General features: G+C 45.7%; 1 protein-coding gene and 1 non-coding gene across 5 annotated transcripts; one reads left to right on the forward strand and one right to left on the reverse strand.

Moving 5' to 3' along the window:
- Window positions 1–1360: 1360 nt before the first annotated feature.
- LOC124470413 (protein MFI-like) lies at window positions 1361–15888 on the reverse strand. Of its 4 annotated transcripts, XM_047024276.1 has the most exons (10): window positions 4605–4913; window positions 4308–4345; window positions 3985–4084; window positions 3806–3898; window positions 3539–3592; window positions 3159–3368; window positions 2881–3014; window positions 2580–2750; window positions 2365–2414; window positions 1361–2190 (listed from the first exon to the last, which is right to left on the reverse strand). In XM_047024276.1, the coding sequence occupies exons 1-10, from the start codon at window positions 4623–4625 to the stop codon at window positions 2084–2086; spliced, it is 978 nt and encodes a 325-aa protein (XP_046880232.1). In that variant the 5' UTR covers window positions 4626–4913; the 3' UTR covers window positions 1361–2083. The 4 variants fall into 4 exon arrangements, with proteins under 4 accessions (XP_046880232.1, XP_046880233.1, XP_046880231.1 ...); XM_047024277.1 differs by lacking the exon at window positions 3985–4084 and having other exon boundaries at window positions 4605–4912; XM_047024275.1 differs by lacking the exons at window positions 1361–2190; window positions 2365–2414; window positions 2580–2750; ... (5 more) ...; window positions 4308–4345; window positions 4605–4913 and adding exons at window positions 5634–11316; window positions 11902–11944; window positions 12608–12791; window positions 12877–13013; window positions 15573–15888.
- On the forward strand, window positions 1592–1663 carry trnac-gca. Its single transcript has one exon. It is a non-coding gene; the product is annotated as a tRNA-Cys (tRNA).
- Window positions 15889–20853: the final 4965 nt, after the last annotated feature.

Below are 20853 nucleotides of genomic sequence, written 5' to 3' on the forward strand. Positions count from 1 at the left end.
TACAGTGGCTAAACTGCCTCCCTCCTCACCCCGGAGGAGCGACCCCAATAATGGTGAGAACAGAGGCACGGGAGGGGACTGATGAGAAGACGGAGGGGGGGGGGGGGGCTGTGTGTCTGCGTGGTGTGTGTGAGAGAGAGAGAGAGAGAGAGAGAGAGAGAGAGAGAGAGAGAGAGAGAGAGAGAGAGAGAGAGAGAGAGAGAGAGAGAGAGAGAGAGACAGAGAGGAGGGAAAGAATGAGAATGATTGGAGCACAGGCTGAGCTGTTCAGGGAAGCAGAAGACAGGGCTGATGTGGACTGAGTATTGATTTGAAATCCTGACAAGTTTTACCTGGAAATACTTAAAAAAGGATGCTTGAACTTCATGCCTAACCAGCCACCAATCAAAAACAAGCATTTACCCAAGACCGTTAAGAATAGATAACTAATAGGCCTACTACATAGTTACATGGGCTAAACGGTAAAAGGCACTGTAAATGACTGGTTGGATTGCAGTGGGTGAAACAAATCAAGGCAATCCACCAATTTAATGTAATTTGCTAATATGAATATACGCAGGTGTGATATTAGCAGCATATTTTAAATCACCCGTGTGCAGAATGACCTACACACTAGACCGCATTCTGCACCTTCCTCCTGCAGGAACCTAGCTTGCGCTCTCTCTCCTCTTCTGGAGTGATTAACTAGTTATGCTTGGGCTAACGGATGCATAATGACGTAAGTGAATTAGACTAATTAATCAGCCGTGTGTGTGAATGAGTTATTGATCGCAGGGGTAGGCAGGAAAACATGTAATTTTACTGCTGTAATTTCAGCTGGTTGTGAATCACTGTGAAAAACAAGGCTTATGCTTTGGTTGTGACATATGTGACGTATGGTATCATAATAAATACACTACCTACTGTATGATCAAATCGATACTCATGAAACAATCGATTGCTCATAAATAACTGATCACGTAGGATATGGGCCTCGTGCAGGGAGAAATTACTAATGATCGGCCAATAGGCCATGTCTAGTGTAATTGACTTACAACGGAGAGAACAAACAATTAGGCTTTATTGAATCAGAATTATTTTGTCGATGAGAAAGGACGAGGCTAGGAGCGGGCAGTACAATAAAAATGCAATGAGATTTAATCAATGGACGATTTGTTGATTTTTACGGGTCATTTGCTCAATAAGAAAAAATACATTAATCAATAATGCAAACTTTTATTTAAAATATATATTTTTCGAAAATATTGTACAAAAAAAAAAAAACTTTTGAAACTTTTTTTAACTAAACCTTTATTAGAAAATATGTTTTCAACCTTTCAACAAAAAAATATATTTTTCTATCAGTTTGAATGAACAGCCTATATCTGTACACTGACGTTCTCTAGTGGCGTATCTCTGTAATAACACGGAAGGAGAAAACTCCTACCTTTGAACGCTAAAACTAAATTCGTAAATAAGAAAACTATAAAGCTACCGTCTCTCTTTGAAATAAAAACCAAAGTTAGACCTACAAAATATTCTTCCCAAATAGTAACTTTATATGACACTAAATGTAGTATTAAATTATCAACTTTTCACATCGGTGCTGTGTGGGGGTATAGCTCAGTGGTAGAGCATTTGACTGCAGATCAAGAGGTCCCCGGTTCAAATCCGGGTGCCCCCTCATTTTTTTGTTTTTGATTTTTACAAAATTCATCTCTATTTACACTGCGGTTTAGCACTCGCTGACATGGCAGACATATTTGATAATGCCAACTTCATCATCTCCTTTCCATGTAGCCTACTAAGGCAATGGCTGCTGTTAAGAACACCTTCATATTAAGACCTAGACAGTGATGAATCTGACAGACATCATCAGGATACGCACCTTTTCCAGTTTATTATGAACATCAAGGCTCATGTTTAGTGCTTGTAGCACATGTATTGGTTCTTTAGATTTAATCACTGAGCAAGCATGTAGCCGGCCAGTTAGTCAGTCAGCAAATCAGTCAACAAACCAGTCAATCAGAGAGTGCATTCTTTAAGATGTTTGATTTCCCGAGGCTAACAGGTTCCAATCGCAGGTGATGGGCTTGGAGTTCTCTCATTGAATGAGGCTAGAGTCCAGGGGTTGGAGTACGCTGCGGTACGTGCCCATCTGATCGCCCTCATTAGCATATCCTGAGGATGGAGCCAGTTTAGACTCTGCATCTGTTAAGGTTGGAGGACGCAAAGAATCGTGTACAGAAAGAGGAGGAAGAGAAAACCAATGAGGAAGTAATTGTTATTGCACTACTTGGCCAGTAGGTGGTAGTATTAAACAATGTTACAGCTGATACGATAGTCTGAATAATGTTTTCCACAACTTTAGAAATAGGGGTTTACCTTTACTAGAGTATTTACTGGTTCCCTGATCTCTCCACTCACTTATGTACCTTGAAACATGAACACAGTTTTTATGTCAACACATTGCATTTCCAAATATTTCTGGGACAGTATTTAATAATATGTTTTTTAAATCATAAAGTAATTCAATATAAATTCTCTGAGGGAATACATCTACCGATGCTACAAAATGTCTTCAATTTCTTTAAGCATACTCATCAAAGTTGAGGGCATTGGTCCACTCAATCAGTTCATCCACCTCCCAGTCGAGAATGTGATTGGCCCCCAGCGTCTCCATGGTATCCATCATGCCCTGGGCTGAACATTCTACCAGAGCTGCTGCCTCTGGGTGCTGAGTACGAGCATGGAGGGAGCCCTGCTTGTACCTGGCACACACACACAAACACACGTACATGGTTACAGGCACACATTTAATAAAATGTGTATGCATATATATATTTATACACAGGCAGAACTAGGCATACCCTGGGACACGAGTCAGAAGAAAAGACTCACATCTTTTTGAACCAATCCATCTTCCTCATCCTCCTCTTCCTCTCCACATCCTGTCTCCTCTGCAGCTTGGAGTGGTGGAACTGTATTTTCCTGCTACTGGTCTCTGTCTCAATGATGTCACCTAGGAGCACAATCTGCAGAAAAATAGATTACAGATCTAACATTTAGTGTCAGTTTATTAATTATTTTGTGACAGTTGGTTAGTCAGTGAGCGTTAGTATGGAGACATGACATCGTTTTGGCCAAGCAAACAGCTGCCTCCTAATTTAGGTTCAGACCTTGCCACAAAGAATTCTCCAGCCATTGTTCTCCACCCGACGGTACCAGCCGCTCTGGTCGTCCAGGACCAGGGCCTGGCCATTGTGGGCCTGCCTGGGCACGGGCCTCTTGGTGCCTGGATGGGTGTAGTCCTTGGGACTGTTGGCACACATGTCAACAATAGGCCGATGGGTAAAGATCTTGTAGTAGATGTTGGGGGGAAAGGAGATCTGAAGGGGGATACAGAGAGGCTTGTGAAATGAATAGTGATTGATTGAGTGATTGATTGGCTGACAATGAGATCTACTGACTTTTTACTTTTACTAAGAGACACTGATTGACTGACAGTGATATTCATATTAATTGACCAATTAAGAGTTGTGAGCTGGTGTGACCTCACCCCTCCCAGTCTGAATCTGATGTACGCCCCAGCTGCAGCGTCCAGCATGTTCGCCTACCACAACACAAAACAACAATCTAAATAAAACCACCCTATCACACTAATTGGCATGACACCGCATGTAAGAGTAGGATCATTCTCTCAATGAATAGCATGAACAGCCTTTCTCAATTCCTCAACGGTCATCTTATTTATTGAGTGAACTTTTGAGGATTAGTAAGGAACCAGAAGTGTAGTCATTCCAGAATGATGTCATCATCGGTGTACCTCTCTGGGGTTAATGGACCGGAGCAACAAACGAGGATCGCCTTGGTTACGGAAGCTCACCAGCATCTTGAAGTACTTAAACACTTGTGTGTCCTGTAGACGTAGAGAGGACACGTTGAACTATGTGTGCACCCGAGTGTGTGTGTGTGTGTATAATATACATGGGTGTGTGTGCCCACCACATGTCTCCTCCAGGTTCTTTGTATGATGCATGCAGAACGCTGGTACAGTTTATCATGACTCTCCAACTCAGAGAAAAGGGGGGATGCTGTGGGAACACTAACAGAGGAGTAAAAAGAGGATGATGGAAGAACGGTGGGACATAAACATGGTGTGTGGGGATCAAGAGTTTTTAGATGGACATGAGAAATTGTGGAAGTTAGAAAGGGGTGGTGGCACATCGTTGGGTTAGATTTAATGGGGTTAAGATATGGTAAACATTAATGTATGATATACGTCTTTGAAAATCAATGTCCTAGAATGATGTCAGAAGATGCCTTACGTGTCTATGGTGAACTCTGTTCCTTTTCTTTCCATTTCCTGAAGAAAATCATACAAATAGAACGGTGATGAAGTACGTCGAAAGTAGCCAATTTATAGTAGTTCCTATATTACCATGGACACCACACAACAGTTTGAAAATGCATCAAGATTTGTTGCGATGAAGAAAATAAAAAGACGTGCAGGTGAGGTCAAGGTCTTTGCTCATCCTTGTTTAGGTGATTATAGCTGAACCTGAACTTGACATCAAATTAAAAAGTCTATTTCGATCGTTGAGTCTGGCAGTGCGGAAACTTACCTGGATTTTACCACCGGGCATTTATGCGCTGGGGAAATTTCATTTAATCGAAGAATATTAAAGTAACATGCAGACGCCCTAAAATCTTTTATTTAATAATGTATCTTTTTGGTCCCCCACAATTAATGTGTAACAATTTATCTTTTGTTACAACAATATATCCCCCTAGCTATAGGCTATCCTAGAGGTGGCTAAGCTACGACATGTTTGGACACAAAAAAAAGCAGATCAGCATCAGACCACAGGAATGATCGAGGTTACCAGGCAACATATGTTATGTTAACATAATGGGGAGATCTAGTGTTTTCAACGCGGGTTGTTCATGTTGATAATGATGATATAACTTATGCTCTTTTGATTACCTTAGATATATGTATATATGTATAAAAAGGTTTGGTATCCCATGCTAATTAATTTTTGTAAAATCAGAAAACGGAGTAGGCCAAATGTATACATTTGTTTTTCATCTTTGCACGCACGCACGCACACACTTCGTTTGACAGAGAAAGATGAGTTCACCTCGGGGTTGTTGTTTCTGAAAGACATCACCACCACACCCAGCAGACAGCCGCTAAATACACATCATTCCTCCCGTAAGTCATGGGAAAACAGACAAACGAGGAATTAGGAGACAAGGGGTCTCCTAAATGTATTAAGCCTAACTAAAACTTCAAGAAACCTTTCTTCCATCTTGAAAAACCCTAATAAGTTCTTAAACTGTGCAATGCCACATAGGCTACTGATAAGTGTCTTTGTCACCCTCCTATTCATACTATTGTAAGATCGTGAAAACACCCTTTGTATCAATGTAAAAGACTGGCCCCACCCAGACTCCCACAGTTCCAAGAGCCAATTATACCTACGATACAGATTTTGTCACTAAAGCCTTCTTTATAAAGGTTGGAATGTAGTTAGGTGGTTCTCATCAGTGTTGGTAAAGGCAGATCATTAGTGAGTTGTGGAGCCAGACTAAACAATAGCTTATTCTGGGTTGTTGTGATGACAAAAGTAATGAACACTTAAAGAGACTTACTGTATATGCTTATGTTTATTCTAAAATCGTCTGGAAAACATCCTCAGTAAACCAACTGACTCACTTTTATAAAGCAGTGAAATATTAATTATCACCAGTATTGTTTTTTTAAGAACAGACATTCCGCAATACATATTTCTGGAGCTGCTTCAAAGACAAGAGCCGACAGGAGAAGTGTTTACCCCCGAGAGCAAACCTCAGATCATGTTACCCTACATTAGCATTAAGGTGGAACTACTATTGGATTTTCACTATACAGAAACTTTAGAGTCAATTACGACATGTCAGCCGATAAAAGCATACTGATGATGTTGGTGGCACCAAGGTTTTCCATTAAATGTTTAATTTAACCTGTTTAGTAACATTAAACTCACCTAAAGTGTCTCTCAAGAAAGTTCTCTGTATGTATCGGCTACTTATCATTGTCCCAACTTTTAACCAGTACCACCAGGCATGTTTACCTAAATGGTTGGTTCTGGTACAGTTCTGTGTCATCCTCCTATTGATATTCTTTCAAGCTAAACAAGCGTGCATCAGTCAGTTCTCTTTCTTTACTTTCTAATTTAAGAAAAAGGGACTAGGAAAGGAGACAAGGAGACCAGTTCACAGTTCTGTCTCCTTCTCAGCGTCCCCGTCTCCTAGGTAATACTCGTCGTCAGTGGTGGTGTCAGAGCTGGCATTCGAGTCTGCATCCGACTCCTCGAAGGCTGAGAGGCTGGATACATAACCCCTGGAGGGCAGGCGCCCCCTGGAGGCCTGGCTCTCTGGTGACACCCCGCCACCTGCCGAGCAGGGGGGGGAGGAGGGAGAAGTGCTGGGGGAGCGAGACATCCGTCTGGAGGGAGGAGTCAGAGGGGGGGTTGGGGGACCCTCTGATTCCCACAGGAAGTGCGAGGTGTCCAGGCTGGTGGAGCGCACCTGGCCTGGGGAGGTAACCTCTAAGCCCCTGGTCCTGTATCTAGGCAGTGATCTGAACCCACTCCTATTGGACATTAACCAATCCCCTTTGCCGGCACCGCTGTGATCCACCCAGGTAGCGACCCCTCGAGACGTAACAGCGGGATCATCAGGGTCAGTGAGGTCGCTGACACTGACCATGCCTGGTCCAGTGGAGATGCGTCCAGGGCCGAAGGGTCTGGAGGACATAACAGAACTCACAGAGATCGAGCGTCCTGCTGCGAGACCATACTTCAGGTCCGCATACGACGAGCAGGAGGCCAGAACAGCCCCCTGACCCCTGACCTCTGATTCCTGGCCTTTGAACTCCCCCTCCCCTGACTCACAGAGGGAGGTGGCTTTCTTCCTCCCCCATCTGGGCTGCAGCGTGGGGCTGTAGAACACGCTGTCACCCCCCCGATCCTTTCTACTGAGGGGGGAGGAGGGGGAAGAGAGGGGGCTCCTGTGTGGATCTGGGTGACTGAGGTCTATCATGCTGGACCAGTGTCTGTTGTGATCCCCAACCTGACCTCTCAACACACCGAATTGTGAATGTCCAGTTCCGGTTCCCTCTGGGGGAATGTCTGGTCCTGTCCTTTCTCTGTCAGTCTGGACACAGACCCCCCCTCTTCCTCCTTCACCTCCTCCCTCCCCTCTGCTCCCCTGGGCTAAGGAGGAATGGAGAGAGCTAATACCGTCTCTCCCCTGCCCATGTCCCCTGTTGCTCGTCACGGAGGTGACCTCGGTGCCAGGGGCAGTGCTGGGGTCAGAGGTTGGAGGGGACGTCCTCTTCCGTCGCGACGGGAGCTCATCGTTTGGCCATTTGATGTTGAACGTCTGTTTGAGTCGCTGGAGGACCAGATCCATCTTGGTCAGCCCCCTCTTGTCTCTTTCGTGTCCCCTCTCTCCTCTCTCCGCTTCCCCCTCTCTCCTTTCTACATCTCTCTTTTCTCTCTTGTCTCTCTCAGTCTGGGCGGTCTCTCTCCCTCTAGCTAGTGTAGCAGCAGGAGTGATGCTGGCCGTTCGCTCTTTCTTATTTCTGAACAGTCCTCTTCTGTTGCCCTGGCTGGGGGGTGGGGCTTCAGGGGGACTGTCTCTCTCTCTCCACTCTCTCTCACTTTTCTTCTCAGTAACAGGAATCTCTCTCGCTCTCCATCCTTTGTCAGTACGCTCCAACAGGTTACCTTTAATCTGACCAGTGGGAGGGCACTGTTGACCTAATGCATTGCTGTCATTTGAACTCTGCTGTGATTGGCAGATGATTCCTCCAGTCAACTGTCTGCGATGTGCTATCTGTAAGGGGTCAGAGTTGGAGATGACAGTGCACGGAGCCTGCAGACTGGAGTAGGAGTGTGTGAGTTGGATGCCATCTTTGGAGCTGGAGGAACAGGAAGGAATCCTGTAGACCAGCGTCTCCACGACGGTGACACGTGCAGAGGGCGGGAGAGGTTTGTCCACATTGGCAGACAGAAAAGGGGCAGGCGAGGGACTGGTGATGTCATCAACATGAGTCTCTGTGCGTAATAAGTGGAGAGCCACACAATCTTGGATGATCTGGGCAGTGTTATGGCTGTTGTTGGCACGGTTGTTCTCTGTGACAACGTCGTTTGAACGGTCCCACGAGCTAGTCCGCTTGTGAGCGAGGATGGGTGAGTAGGGGGAGATTGGGGGAGATATGGGGAAAGTGCAGGGTGGGGAGGGAGAGAGGGATTTAGAGGGTGATTTAGAGAGGTAAGTGGTTGGTGAGGTTGGGGATGTGCGAGATGGGGAGTTAGCCTTGAGTGTTTGGTAGGGAGGGGGGCTGAACTTGCTGGACCTGCTGCCAAAGTCTGACTGGAGGGAGAGAGGAGCATTGGAGGCAGAGGAAGAAGTGCTCTCCTTTGGGAACTTTCTCTGCGGTATTGTTCCACCATCCCTAGTGTGGTCAAACGTGAACTTTAAAGAGCTGCCAGCAGACACTTTGTCTTCCTTCTTCCTGCCCTCTTTCTCTCTTCCCTCCCTTTCTGTCTCTCCTTCCTCTCCCTCCGTCTTTCCTGCAGAGTCAAGAAAGGAGTGGGAGGGGCCCTGTGTTTCTCTGCCCCCCCTCCACACTGACAGGCTGGAGCTGCGGGCCGCAGGGGGCGACCGAGGAGAAGTGGCCCAAGAGGGACTCCCTGACCGCAGGGAGGCAAAGATGGATGGGCCCTCTACGCTATGGTGGCGTCTGGAGGGGGGGGACAAGGGGCTGGTGAGGACTGGGGGGCTCCCAGGGGGGAAACGCTGCCCCCTGGTGGTAGTTTCCCCGCCGTGCAGCTCCACTGAGTCCTGCCAGGTGGCCCATGACGCCAGTTTCATTCCCTGGGTAAGAGAGATGTGTGGGGAGAGTGGGAAGTCAGGGGGGCTTGGGGGGGTGTTGGGTGTGTGGGAAGTGTTAGGTGAGAGGGAGGGCGGATGGGAGTTGTTGGGGAAGAAAGGCTGAGAAGTGGTATTTGTGTTTGTGGGTGTGGTATGGTAAGGAAGGAAGGGCTGAGGGGTGGAGGAGGAAGAAGAGCCAGAGGAAGGTGAAGGGTCGGTGGAGGTGGAGCAGAGGCTTGTTGAGACAGGTCCCGAGGAGAAGGGGATGAAACTACAGGGTCGGGGGGCGTAGCGGGAGGGAACTGGGGGAGAGGAGGAGGAGGCAGGGGAGGAGGAGAATAAGGGTCCAGGGTTGTGCGAGCGGAGCTGAGACCCCAGACTATGAGTGAGATGTTCTCCACCGTGCCCTCGGTCCAGTCCTGGTTCTGTTCTGCTCAGGTTCACGGTGGAACAGCTGAATGTGGTGGGTCTCAGAGCGCTGCTCATCCTAGTGCTGTAGTAAACATTAGACAGACTGCGAGGCTTCTGGTCCAGCGTCTGGCCTGGGGTGTTTGTAGGACTGAGATCCTGGTGACTCTGAAACGGAGCGTGTGTGTGTGAGGGGTGTGTGTCTGTGGGCTGTGTGGGAGAGGTGTGAGCGTGTGAAGCGTGTGCGTGCTGGTCCCCAGGCTCTTGAGGAGTCACAGTTTGTCTGAGCGGTGGGGTGTTAGCACATGAGTCAGGGAACTTACCGAGGTTTCCATGATGACCTAACTGACTCAAGTAGTTGTTTGTGTTGTTGGTGCTTTGAGGGTTCTGGGTTGAGTTGATATTGGCGTGTATTCCTTGCACAGTCTTATTAGAATAGTCTGAGGAAGGGAACATATTGTTTTTGTTTTCACTTATCTTGTTGTTGAGATTGTTTGTGGGGCGAAGAGGAGAGCTTGAGTTAGAAAAACTCTGGTCCTTGGTCACATTCTTGCTCCAGGAAGAGGAGTCAAGCTGGGTGCTCCTGGGAAGGGGTCTCGTCAGGAAGTCTGACATTCTGGAAGAAGTGAGGTTATCCTCTTTGGTCAGTTCTAGGTCTGTGGAGGACATCCTCTTCAGGCCGCTGGAGAGGGTGGTGTGTTTAGGGAAGTAGGAAGGGGTGGGGTACACTCTAGAGGTCATGGAGGGGTTGGAGAAGGAGGCAGCCTCTGGTTCCTTGTGATTGGGTGAGGTTGAAAAAAGGCGTGACGTAGATGTGTCTGCTTCTCTCTGATTGGGGGATGTTGATATATGGTGGGGCCAAGACCTCTCTTTTGTCCTGTAAGGGGTGGAAGATGAGGAAAGGAGGGACTTTGACCTCTCTCGTTCGCCGTCATTGGTTGAGGCTGAAGAGGACTGTGGCACAGATGACCCTGCTGCTCTGTCATTGATTGACCTGAACATAGTGGGAGGGGCTGTGTTTGAGTGGGTGGGGCCAGCAGAATTGACCCTTCTAAGAGAAAGAAGCAGGCTACTAGTTTTCGGTTTAGAGCTCAGAAATGACAGTTGGTCTCCATAACGACCTGCTTGGGATATCCCCTGTTGTGCATGCTGTTCTCGAGAAAGGGGTAAGGCGTCAGTTTGTGATACCATGGAGGAGTAAATGGGAGAGACAGGGCTGGTACTATCACCGTGACTGCTCAGTGTTCCACGGCGACCCAGAGAAGGAGCCCTCCACTGGGATGGGGAACCAGGCGTATCCCCCCTCTCTCCCGCTGGCTCTCTCATAGTTTTAGAGGTTACCTCCCGGGTGTTTCGCAACGATGAAAGCCATCCCCCCTCAATCACTTCCTGTTGGCTGCCCTGGGCTTCCTGTTCAGCTTTCTTCTGTCGTCGGCGTGTGGCCCAGTTTGTGGCGAGCACCGACACCACGGTGGAGGACAGCATGGCTGCTGGGAGGGATGGAACGCCTGAAGAGTTTAAGTCTGGATAGTTCCCCGTCACAACCCTTACAGACCCTTTACCTAAACAGTCATCTACCCCTGGAGAGCTCGTGCATGCGGTCGCTGCTACAGGGGTGTCACTTCCTCTAGAGTCTAGTCTTTCTAAGTTGGCTAGTTCAGAAGAGACACACGGTATCACTGAGTCGATAGCACTTTTTATGGCAGTAGGTTGACATTTCTGAGTGTCAGTGGGTTGGAGCTGCTGTGTGTCTGTGGTGGGAGGTTCAAGGCTCTGTGTTTCTACAGCTGCTAGGCCTGTGTCAGTGGTTCCATTGTCTGTTGTCTGTCTCTGCTGTCCAAAGGCAAGGCAAGGAGTGTGTCTCTGGTCTAATGTCAAATATCCACTTCCTGTTGGGGGCGTGGCCACATCGTCTTGGACTGGATGGGAGGTTTTTTCTAATGATAGTAGGTGGCTCACTGGTTCCACAGAAAGCTCAGGTTGAGGGATTATTCTGTTGATCTGCTGAGAGAGGTTTGAATAAAATTAGTCAAATTTTGACACTAAATAATTGTAAGTGTTTTTAAATTTAAACATCACATCAGCAAACGTGATGCTCAAATAAATGAAAGTCCAATACCATTGTGTCAGCAGCCATAGCTGCAGTGTATTCAAGCTATTGCTGACTGAGTGAGCCTAAGAGTTTCCCTGTGTCAACAAATGGCCTGATCGCCTATGTTCGACAGAAAGGTTTCACTAGTTATGACAGAGATGAGTCCTGAGCTCAGTCTAACTCCAGGGCAGAGGCTGGGGCAGAGGCTGAGGCAGAGGCTGGGGCAGAGGCTGAGGCAGAGGCTGGGACTCAACTCTCCTACCCTGTCACTCCTCCTGATAAACTGGTTCTATTAAACAAAAGTACAGTTCCAAAGACAACAACTTCATAACTAGGAACTGGTGGTAAAAAAATCATTAGGAAATAATTTTGTCTAACGGGGGTTGTCAGGGGTTCAGTCCCCAGCAGGAACTCTCATAACCTGACAGTGATGTCATTTAAATGATGAATGCAGCCTCCAGATGGTCATGAGGCTACAGAGAGGTGAGTCCTACCTGTGAGACCCCCCTGGGACCTGCTGTGTCTTGGACAGAACACCTGGATGAGAGACGGGTGACAGAGAAAGACAAGAGGGGGGAGAAGGAGAAAACAGAATACCCTTCTTGTTTAATGTATAATGTAGAATGCAAAACTAACACATACACTAGACAAGCACCTGAAACAACAGTTTCACAACAGCCCTTTAGGTATGTGTAGGAGAAGCAAACACAGGTGAAACATACTGAAGGACATTGGATATACTGCCACACACACACACACAAACACACACACACACACACACACACACAAACACACACACACACACACAAACACACACACACACACACACAAACACACACACACACAAACACACACACACACACCCCTTTAGCTAATGTTTTTCAAGGTAACATTACAGTCTTCAGATGTTCTTCCCCCATCCAGACAACATGGACATACAGGACTAGCAACATTCCTCCTCTCTGTTTCTCTCTTAGCCTGTCTCCATCTACCTTCTCCTCTCAGTCTGTCTGTCTCTCACTGTCTCCTGCCTTTCTCACACTTTCTCTCTCACTGTTTCCTTCTATCTGTGAACACACACACAGGATGTGAAAAGTTCCCCTGTCACCACCTCCAATCTGATTCATGTGCTGCTTAAAAACTAAACAAAAAATCACACATACACATTCTCCATGTTTCACTCTCCTCTTAATGTCTTACCTAAGTTCTGCTGGTCTGTGTTCTGTGAGGTCAGACTTCCTCCTGCGTTTGGGTGGAAATCTTAAGGAGATGTAGGAGGTGAACCTGGTCTGGAGCTGTTTCCTGTTCAGAACCACAGATGGACCATGACCGTCCCCCTGCCCCACTCTGGGTGTGAGGCTACCAGACGGTCCAACAGTCAAACCTGGATGGAACCAGCACAGACACATAGCAGACCCCTGTGTGGGAATGTGCGTGTTTGAGTGTGTGTGTGTGTCTGTTTGTATTACCTGTGAGTTCTCTTCCTCTCCTATAGTTGTCATGTGACTGGTCGACTTCCTGGCCAGTCCTGGTCTGGTTCCCATGGCGTTCCTCCTTCTGAACGAGGCACCCCAACGCTCCACTCTGACTCACAACCTGTCGTCGCCTAAGCAACCACAAACCAAACACATATACAAATGGCCATTAGCTCCAGGCTTCATATTCAGATAATGATTTTAAGAATAAATCCGCTTCTGTTAGTTTACATTAGATTCAGATTATGTCATTTTAAGCATTCTGATTAGTATCTGGCTGGCAACATGAACCCAGGAAAAACCTAAGCCTATGAACAATAGAAGTTCAAAAAATAATAACTTTAGAATGTGTTTAATTGTTATCTAGATATGTCTATCTGCCAATGCATGACAGATGAAATCAGATTACAGAACAATTCCATTCTCTTCACAATCTCACGCCCAATCACACACACACACACACGCACACACACGCACGCACACACACACACACACACATTTGACAGGCATCCTCCCTTTTTCTCCAGTGTTTATACAACTCAGATATGTTCCACAACTACCAGCTGTGACACATCTACAACACATTCTCTCTTTTTCACCCTCCAGTTTAACAGTCTTGTGTTTATCACTCTGTAGTGTGTCAACAGAACCCACAGGAAACCAAGCAGATGGCTGTCATATCTTACAATTATCACTGTGTAATGACATGTTTAAGTACAGTGTAATGACGTGTATTATTAAGTAATCCTTTAAAGTTTGTGTTCATCATCTGCTCAACTGTCTACTGTCTTCTCTCTCGCTTTTCCTCTCTTTCTCTCTCTTTTTATATGGTACTGCCCCTCCCTCTCTCCCTCCCTCCCTCCCTCCCTCCCTCCCTCCCTCCCTCTCTCTCTCTCTCTCTCTCTCTCTCTCTCAGGCAGGGTGTATGGCCAGGCTTGTCCCACTGCAGCTACACCCTCCCTTCCCCAGAGCAGATTGCTCTTTAAACATAACTGACTTACATGGTGGGACATGCAATAGAGAGACATATTCTAGATTAACCTTTACCTGCAACGCACAGACACACAAATACACACACCAATCACACACGCAATCTGTTCTTCCCTTCCTCCTTAGGGAAGACATATCACAACATCACATTCATGCATCAACATCTAGAAGACAGTCAACTTTTAGGTGGAGGGGAGCGAGGCTTAACCCTTCACTTCCAGTCATAAATAAAGGACTGCAGACTTTGTGTTTTATATGTCAACCTCATCAGGTCTACTCCCAGCTGGCCCGGCCCACTCCCACTGTTAAAAGTTACAAATATTTAGTTTAGACCATTCTGATATCACTTAATCCCCACAGATAGTGTTGGAAGGACTGATATAGATAAGGGTTGGTTAAGGAATGAGACAAATCACTGGCTGAGCAGACCTCGCAGTCGTGACCATAGCCAAGTGACAGGCCAGCTCTGTCGTGACCATAACCAGGTGACAGGCCAGCTCTGTCGTGACCGTAACCAGGTGACAGCTCTGTCGTGACCATAACCAGGTGACAGGCCAGCTCTGTCGTGACCATAACCAGGTGACAGCTCTGTCGTGACCATAACCAGGTGACAGCTCTGTCGTGACCATAGCCAAGTGACAGGCCAGCTCTGTCGTGACCATAACCAGGTGACAGGCCAGCTCTGTCGTGACCATAACCAGGTGACAGCTCTGTCGTGACCATAACCAGGTGACAGGCCAGCTCTGTCATGACCATAACCAGGTGACAGGCCAGCTCTGTCGTGACCATAACCAGGTGACAGGTCACACCTGTCATAACCATAGCCAGATGACAGGCCTGCAGTAAAGAAAGATGGCTAGGGAATTTCAAAGCCTGTTATTACTGTTGTCTGAGCTCCTTGCGATCTCTCACTGAATTACACATTGTGATGTGTAATTGTGGTAAGCGTTCATCCATTCAATATCTCACCGTTAAGGGAGTGGACATTGTCATCATATTTTGATGACAACAGAAGAAGAAGAGAGGGTCAGGACCAGCAGTGGTGTGTATGAGTGTATAGCCGAGGGGTGAGTGCTCATATATGCAAAAATTCGTACATAATGTGGGTGTGTACAGTGTTCAAACACTAATGTGTATCCCTCACCAAACAACACAGTCTCAAATGATGTACATGCACAACAGATGGAAGATCTGTCTTTTAAAACAAAGAATTGTTTTATGAAAACAACTTAGCCAAGTGATCAAAGCTAAGTTCAACTATAGTATAACTGTTTTCCAAACCCCACCTTAAAACCGGAGTTTGTTTAAAGAGGCAGATTTATTGATCTTTAAGTGAAGGGATTAGGACGAGGTTTGGCTCCATATGAAGAGAACTGTGAGCATGCATGAGCACTGTCATCTTGGTAAAGTTAGTTTGAGGGGAGCATGTTTGAGCTCGTTACTGGAACCATAGCTGAACTATGTGTGGAGTTACATAAAACTAATGATGCTCCTGAGAATATTGTCTATTTTGTTTAGACATCACAAGACAATACATTCTACAAGCCGATATACGGAACACGGTAACAGTCATCGAAGAAGGAGATACATTTCGTTAAAGCTTTCTTAGTTTTACCAACTCCAATCAACTACATAGAACAATCGCTGATATCAAAATACAGTAGTAGCTTACAATATTACCCCCAGAACAAAGTTCCTACCTTGTGCAGAAGTTGTACTCCGTTCTCTTTCTGCGTTGGTCTGGAGCTTCTCGCGCTGCTGTCTCCTCCCAGTCGGCGCCTGGAATTCTAGAATCCACCGCGTCACGTGTTGACATTTTACCTGGCGGAGCCAGTTGTGTATCGCTCCGTTAACCCTCTACGACTAAACAAAGAGCCTTGACACCTAGTCGAGAAAAGGGTGGTTTTAACACACATCTTCGGAATTCCAAAACCTCATAGCGAGGTGTCACTGGCCCGTACATTATTTCTTGACCCTCGAGCTCTCGAGCAGTCGGCCGTTCCTCGACTTTCAATGCAGGTGCGCAGGTTCTAAGTTTCACGTAAAGGCCAAAGGGCAATGGGAGGCGTGTCTGTTGATCATCACGAGATAAGGTTACTAAGCAACAGTGATAAGGTGATGGGAAACTAGAGGTACCTCCACCGTGGAGCAACAATGAACAGAATCCAGATAGACATTGGGCAAATATTGCGTTATAACGTTATACATCTGTCATACAACATTCTATAAGCTACTAAGGAATCATCCATTCCTAAAAGTTTGTCTGTTTTTGTATCTTCAACTGCAAACCCCCTCAAGTCCAAATGGCGAAGTATAGCCTACTTCTGATGTCAATTAGGCAGTTAACTAACACAGCTTTACGAATATATCAACCTCATGACCGATATGACTCAAATGTTATGAAGTCGGTCTAATTGAATAAGCCTACATTACAAATACTGTATTATGAACACATACATCTCCAAATATCATCTGAGCCTAAACTAGGCTACTAGTCGATGGCCAAATCTTGCACGTAACGTGCAGTGCGCTTTGTGAACACTAGATGTCAGCGTACATGCTTTGGGGACATGAAACGTCTATTTGATGTTAAATATTGGGTCAGAAATGAATGACATTCGCTGTAAATATTATATCATGAAAGTTTAGCAGTCGTTTTGTGTTTCTGCAAGCATAAGAAATGCCTAACATGCTGTCTCTCCCCCCCCCCCCCCTTTCTCTCTTCCTCACACCCCATCTCTTTGCACCCGTAATTTTTTTAATGAGATTTAGAAATAAAATAATCAATGCAAATAAATGTGTCCAAACTTTTGACTGGTACTGTATGTATATGTGTGTATATAAATGTGTGTGTGACCACACAGAGGAAAGCTAATTACTATTTGTGTTGAATCACTGGAAGCCATAAATTACCAGATTTTTTGCTCTTTGAGTGAGCCAACACACACACACACACACACACAAACACACACTCATAATTAACCTTATATTAATCTTATAACCAAGGGATTAGACTGAAGCTTAGGGACCATCAACCCAGGGTTGTGTTCACACACACACCCATACACAAACATATACACACACAAACAAATACACACATTCAAATTAACTTTTAAAGTTAATTTACTGATGTTTTTTTGTAACGATTCATATTGGAGTTTGTGTACTTATACTGTTAATATATCATACTGTGTGTAAATACACGTTTAGAATTTTGTACGTGTGTGTTTGTCTTTTCTGTCGGAAAAACAGTGAGAGCTTTATATGTTTTTTATAAGCTACTTGTCATCTAAGACATATTGGCAGCCAGGCCTTCTGATCAGACTCTAATCTCCCATGGTGATTCTGACAACACCAATTCATAACCCAGGATTGATTTTTAAAGAGAACACATTGAGCTGGAGTCATTCAGAGCATGTCGTGTTGTGGTTAGCATAATGGAGTTTATATATAGCCAGACGAAAACAACCATAACGCAGGGTAATCAGACAGACACGATCACTCTGATGGGTAAACTGGATGTAATGTGTTGTGTGACTGACTGAGGCTAAGAAACAGGTGCACACACAGGTTTACACACACAGAAAATCACACACCAAACACAGTCTTCATTATGTAGGAGTTGTGGTTTTGTTAAAGACCAGTTTGTTTGCTGTTTTGTGGAAGATGTGCTTCATTATGTGGCTTCAATTACTGGTTATTTTGAAGAGTGCATGTGTGTGGGTGTGTTAAGATCCTGTTTCTTGTCGTATTATCACCTTTTCTTAGGATGAAAAATTCTGTCTAGATAATACATAAGCATTAAAGCATAAAATGTAGTCTTCCGTTTAACATTATCAGTGCCTTAACTGAAGCATCACCATACTTTTACACACCTATGGATAAAGAAAGATGGAGTCAATGGTTATGGTCTTAAGAGCCATTGATGGCTTTTATGACTGTATGGAAATGCAGTGATGTGTTCCTGAGTGATGTCTCAGTGCGGGGCTTGTTGGGGGGTGGGGGGTAAAAGGGGGCAGAAGGTAAGAAAAATTGCAATTTACAGGGAGTGATGAAGAAGGGTAATTGAGTTAAAAAGAGAAACCAGTAGAGAAAGCAACAGGCTGAATTTAAGTCGTAAAATTCATAATCAGTCTCTTCCCCCCTCATGCGTAGGTGTTTGTAAGTTTGTGTGTGTCTCCCAAGCCCCAGGGACCCTGAGTAAACTTCTGTCACCGTTAGTCACTTTTACACTCACAAATAAATCTATCTCTCTCCCACCTCCTCTCTCTTAATTATTTCTTCTTCTTTGCTCCCTGGTGAGCTTTTCTTTCTTGATCTCCTTCTCACTTTCCTTCCACTCCTTCTTCTCCTTGTTCCTCTGTCTGTCAATCTCTGTTTTCTTTTATCTCTTCTTCACTATTTTCTCCTCTCTTTTCTTCGTGCTTCTTGCCTCGGGGGCGATCTATCCAATCGGGCAGCGAGAGGTTAACTTCCTAGCAGCAGTATTGACTTCTGGGTAATTAGGCCTAAGTGGTGACTGGTGGAGGCAGAATGGCAGTAACAGATTATCTGTGCTGGGTAGATGTATGCAGACCAATCAATACGGCTCCATTTGTGGAAATAGAGCAATTTGGGCAGAAATCCCCCCGCTGCCACAGCCTCAGCCCGCCAGCTCACCCAGAGCAACACCAGCAACACTCACCCACCGCAGGGGCAATCAACTGTCAGCTTCCTGTCAAACTTTATTGTATTTTCTAATTTTCTATCTTTTGGAGAGACTTGTCTAGCTGTCTCTCAATGTTTGTCCAAATCCCAGCATTTTCTGTTCTTGTCCTCTCTTCCTCATTCTTCTCTCCTTTTCTTTTTATCTCTCCCCTTTTGGTGTGGGTCTTTTATATGTCTGATTCTGTTAGCATGCATACCTGTGTGTGTGTGTGTGTGTTTGTGTGTTTATTTGGGCGTGTGTTTATTGGTCTGCTGACCTGACCCCAGTGGTTTGTGGTATAATCACAGATTCCATTATCTCCGCAGTGGCGTCTGCTCTCCAGCTGATGTCACCCTATAGAACACTACACGGCCCCTCTGGGAACCACTGTGTGTTTGTGTGTGTGTATGTGTGTGTGTGTATGAGTGTGTGTGTGTATGAGTGTGTGTGTGATCAGTGGCTGACCTCTCTAATTGATGAGCTGAAGGGGAATGAGTTGTCTATGTCCACAGGGACTCGTAAGGGTTGTAAACAGTAGAAATAATCAACTAAATACACACACATATTTTTCTCTCTCTTTCATATTCAATCAGCTACCCGATGGTGCCTTTTGCATAGACCTGTATACACTATAAGCGAATTGGTTGACTTACATTGCCCAATGTGTATGTCTGTGCGTGTGCATGTGTGCACGTTCATGTCCATTAGCAGGTGTGCAGAAAAGAAATGACCAGACACTTAAACCTATCACATTCTTACATTCCCATGTTTTCCCATTCTCACCAGAGGAACACGATATTGTGCTGAGTAACAACACAGCTATTTAAGTAGGTTACCAGAAATATGATAGGAGCCTGGTCATCATCATCACTGGGGCCATGTATAGGAATGAATGATGAAGGTCCTTTCTCTGTTCTTCTTCACCTGCACTCTTCTCCTCCATTCTTTCCCCTTTTCTCCTTTCTGTTTTCCTTCTGCTCTGTCCTTCTCTCTCCCATCATCCCTCTTCTGATCCTCCTGCATTCTTCTTCTCTGTCTTGCTCCCCTTATCTCTCTTCTACCCTTCGTTCCATCTATCTCTATCCTGCTCTCCCCTTCTCTCCTCTTCCTCTTTCCTCCTCTCTCCTTTCCCCTCTTCCTCTCCTCTGTCCATCTAATGGATGTGTGCTTCTTCTGAGTGTTCTTTCCATCCCACATCACCCCGACAACCAGCCTTTAATCCAATCAGAGGAGGGTCACTCAGTCACCCAGAGTTTAGAGGGGTGCTATGAATCTGGGGGGTGGAGGAGAAGATGGGAGAAGGAGGGGACCGGGACAGTGGCCACACACACAAGCACTTCCTTATCCTTTTCCCTCTATCCTTCTTGATCTCTCATGAACAGATTATAGATCAACACAAATGCACAAACATGTAGACATGCTCAGGAGGGCAGGAAGTGGTTACATCATGGAACAGAAGCATATCATATCATGTACTATACATACATGCACCACCACAAATATCCCTGTCCCCCCTCCATCATTCAGGGTTTGGGGTGGCCCCAACCACCCGTGTCTCTCTGTTGGACTGGGAGGTTTGAGGCAATAAAACTGTCGTAGAAGACAGAGTTGTTTCAAAACTTAATTACTGAGAGGGCTGTTCTGTCTGGGGACAAGCTGTAGCAGGACGGTGAGGGACAAGGTTATAGTCTGGTCAAAGAAAGAATGAGGGAGGCAGGGATGGGGGTGAGAGTGATGCAGAGGTAGAGAGTTAGGGAGAGAGTGAGCGGAGCCCAGACAAAGGCCTCCTACAGCAACATGACTAGCATGATGAGCGGACAATGAAGACTTTAACGAAGATGATGTTCTGGCGTTTGGCTAATCTTAGCGGGTCCTTTGAAACTGCCGTTTCAGCAGGACCCCATTCAGCTGCCCTGGACATTGCTCGTTTCGGTCTGCTGTTTCTGCAAGCTAGCCTTTCTTCTGTCCAACGGCACTTAAACACTATCGTCCTCGCCCACCTATCCTTTCACCATGACACTACGCTTCTTTCTCTACTCTACCTCTTTCTCTCTCTTTTCCCTCATCCCTCTTTCTCTCCCTTTCTTCAACTTTCTCTTTGTCTCAGTCTGTCACACTCTTCCCTCTAATTCAAATTTGTACTTTCTTATCTTTTCTGGTATTTGCTCTCTGCTCTGCTTACAGTAATATCCTCTCGGAGATAGATAATGATAAAGAGGATGGAGATTGTTATGAAGATGATGCTGGTAGAGATAGTAAGGATGTCTTCTGTAATAGCAGGCTGTCTCCATCAA

The sequence above is a fragment of the Hypomesus transpacificus genome, chromosome 8 (genome assembly GCF_021917145.1).
Source record: "Hypomesus transpacificus isolate Combined female chromosome 8, fHypTra1, whole genome shotgun sequence".
Classification (NCBI taxonomy): Eukaryota; Metazoa; Chordata; class Actinopteri; order Osmeriformes; family Osmeridae; genus Hypomesus; species Hypomesus transpacificus.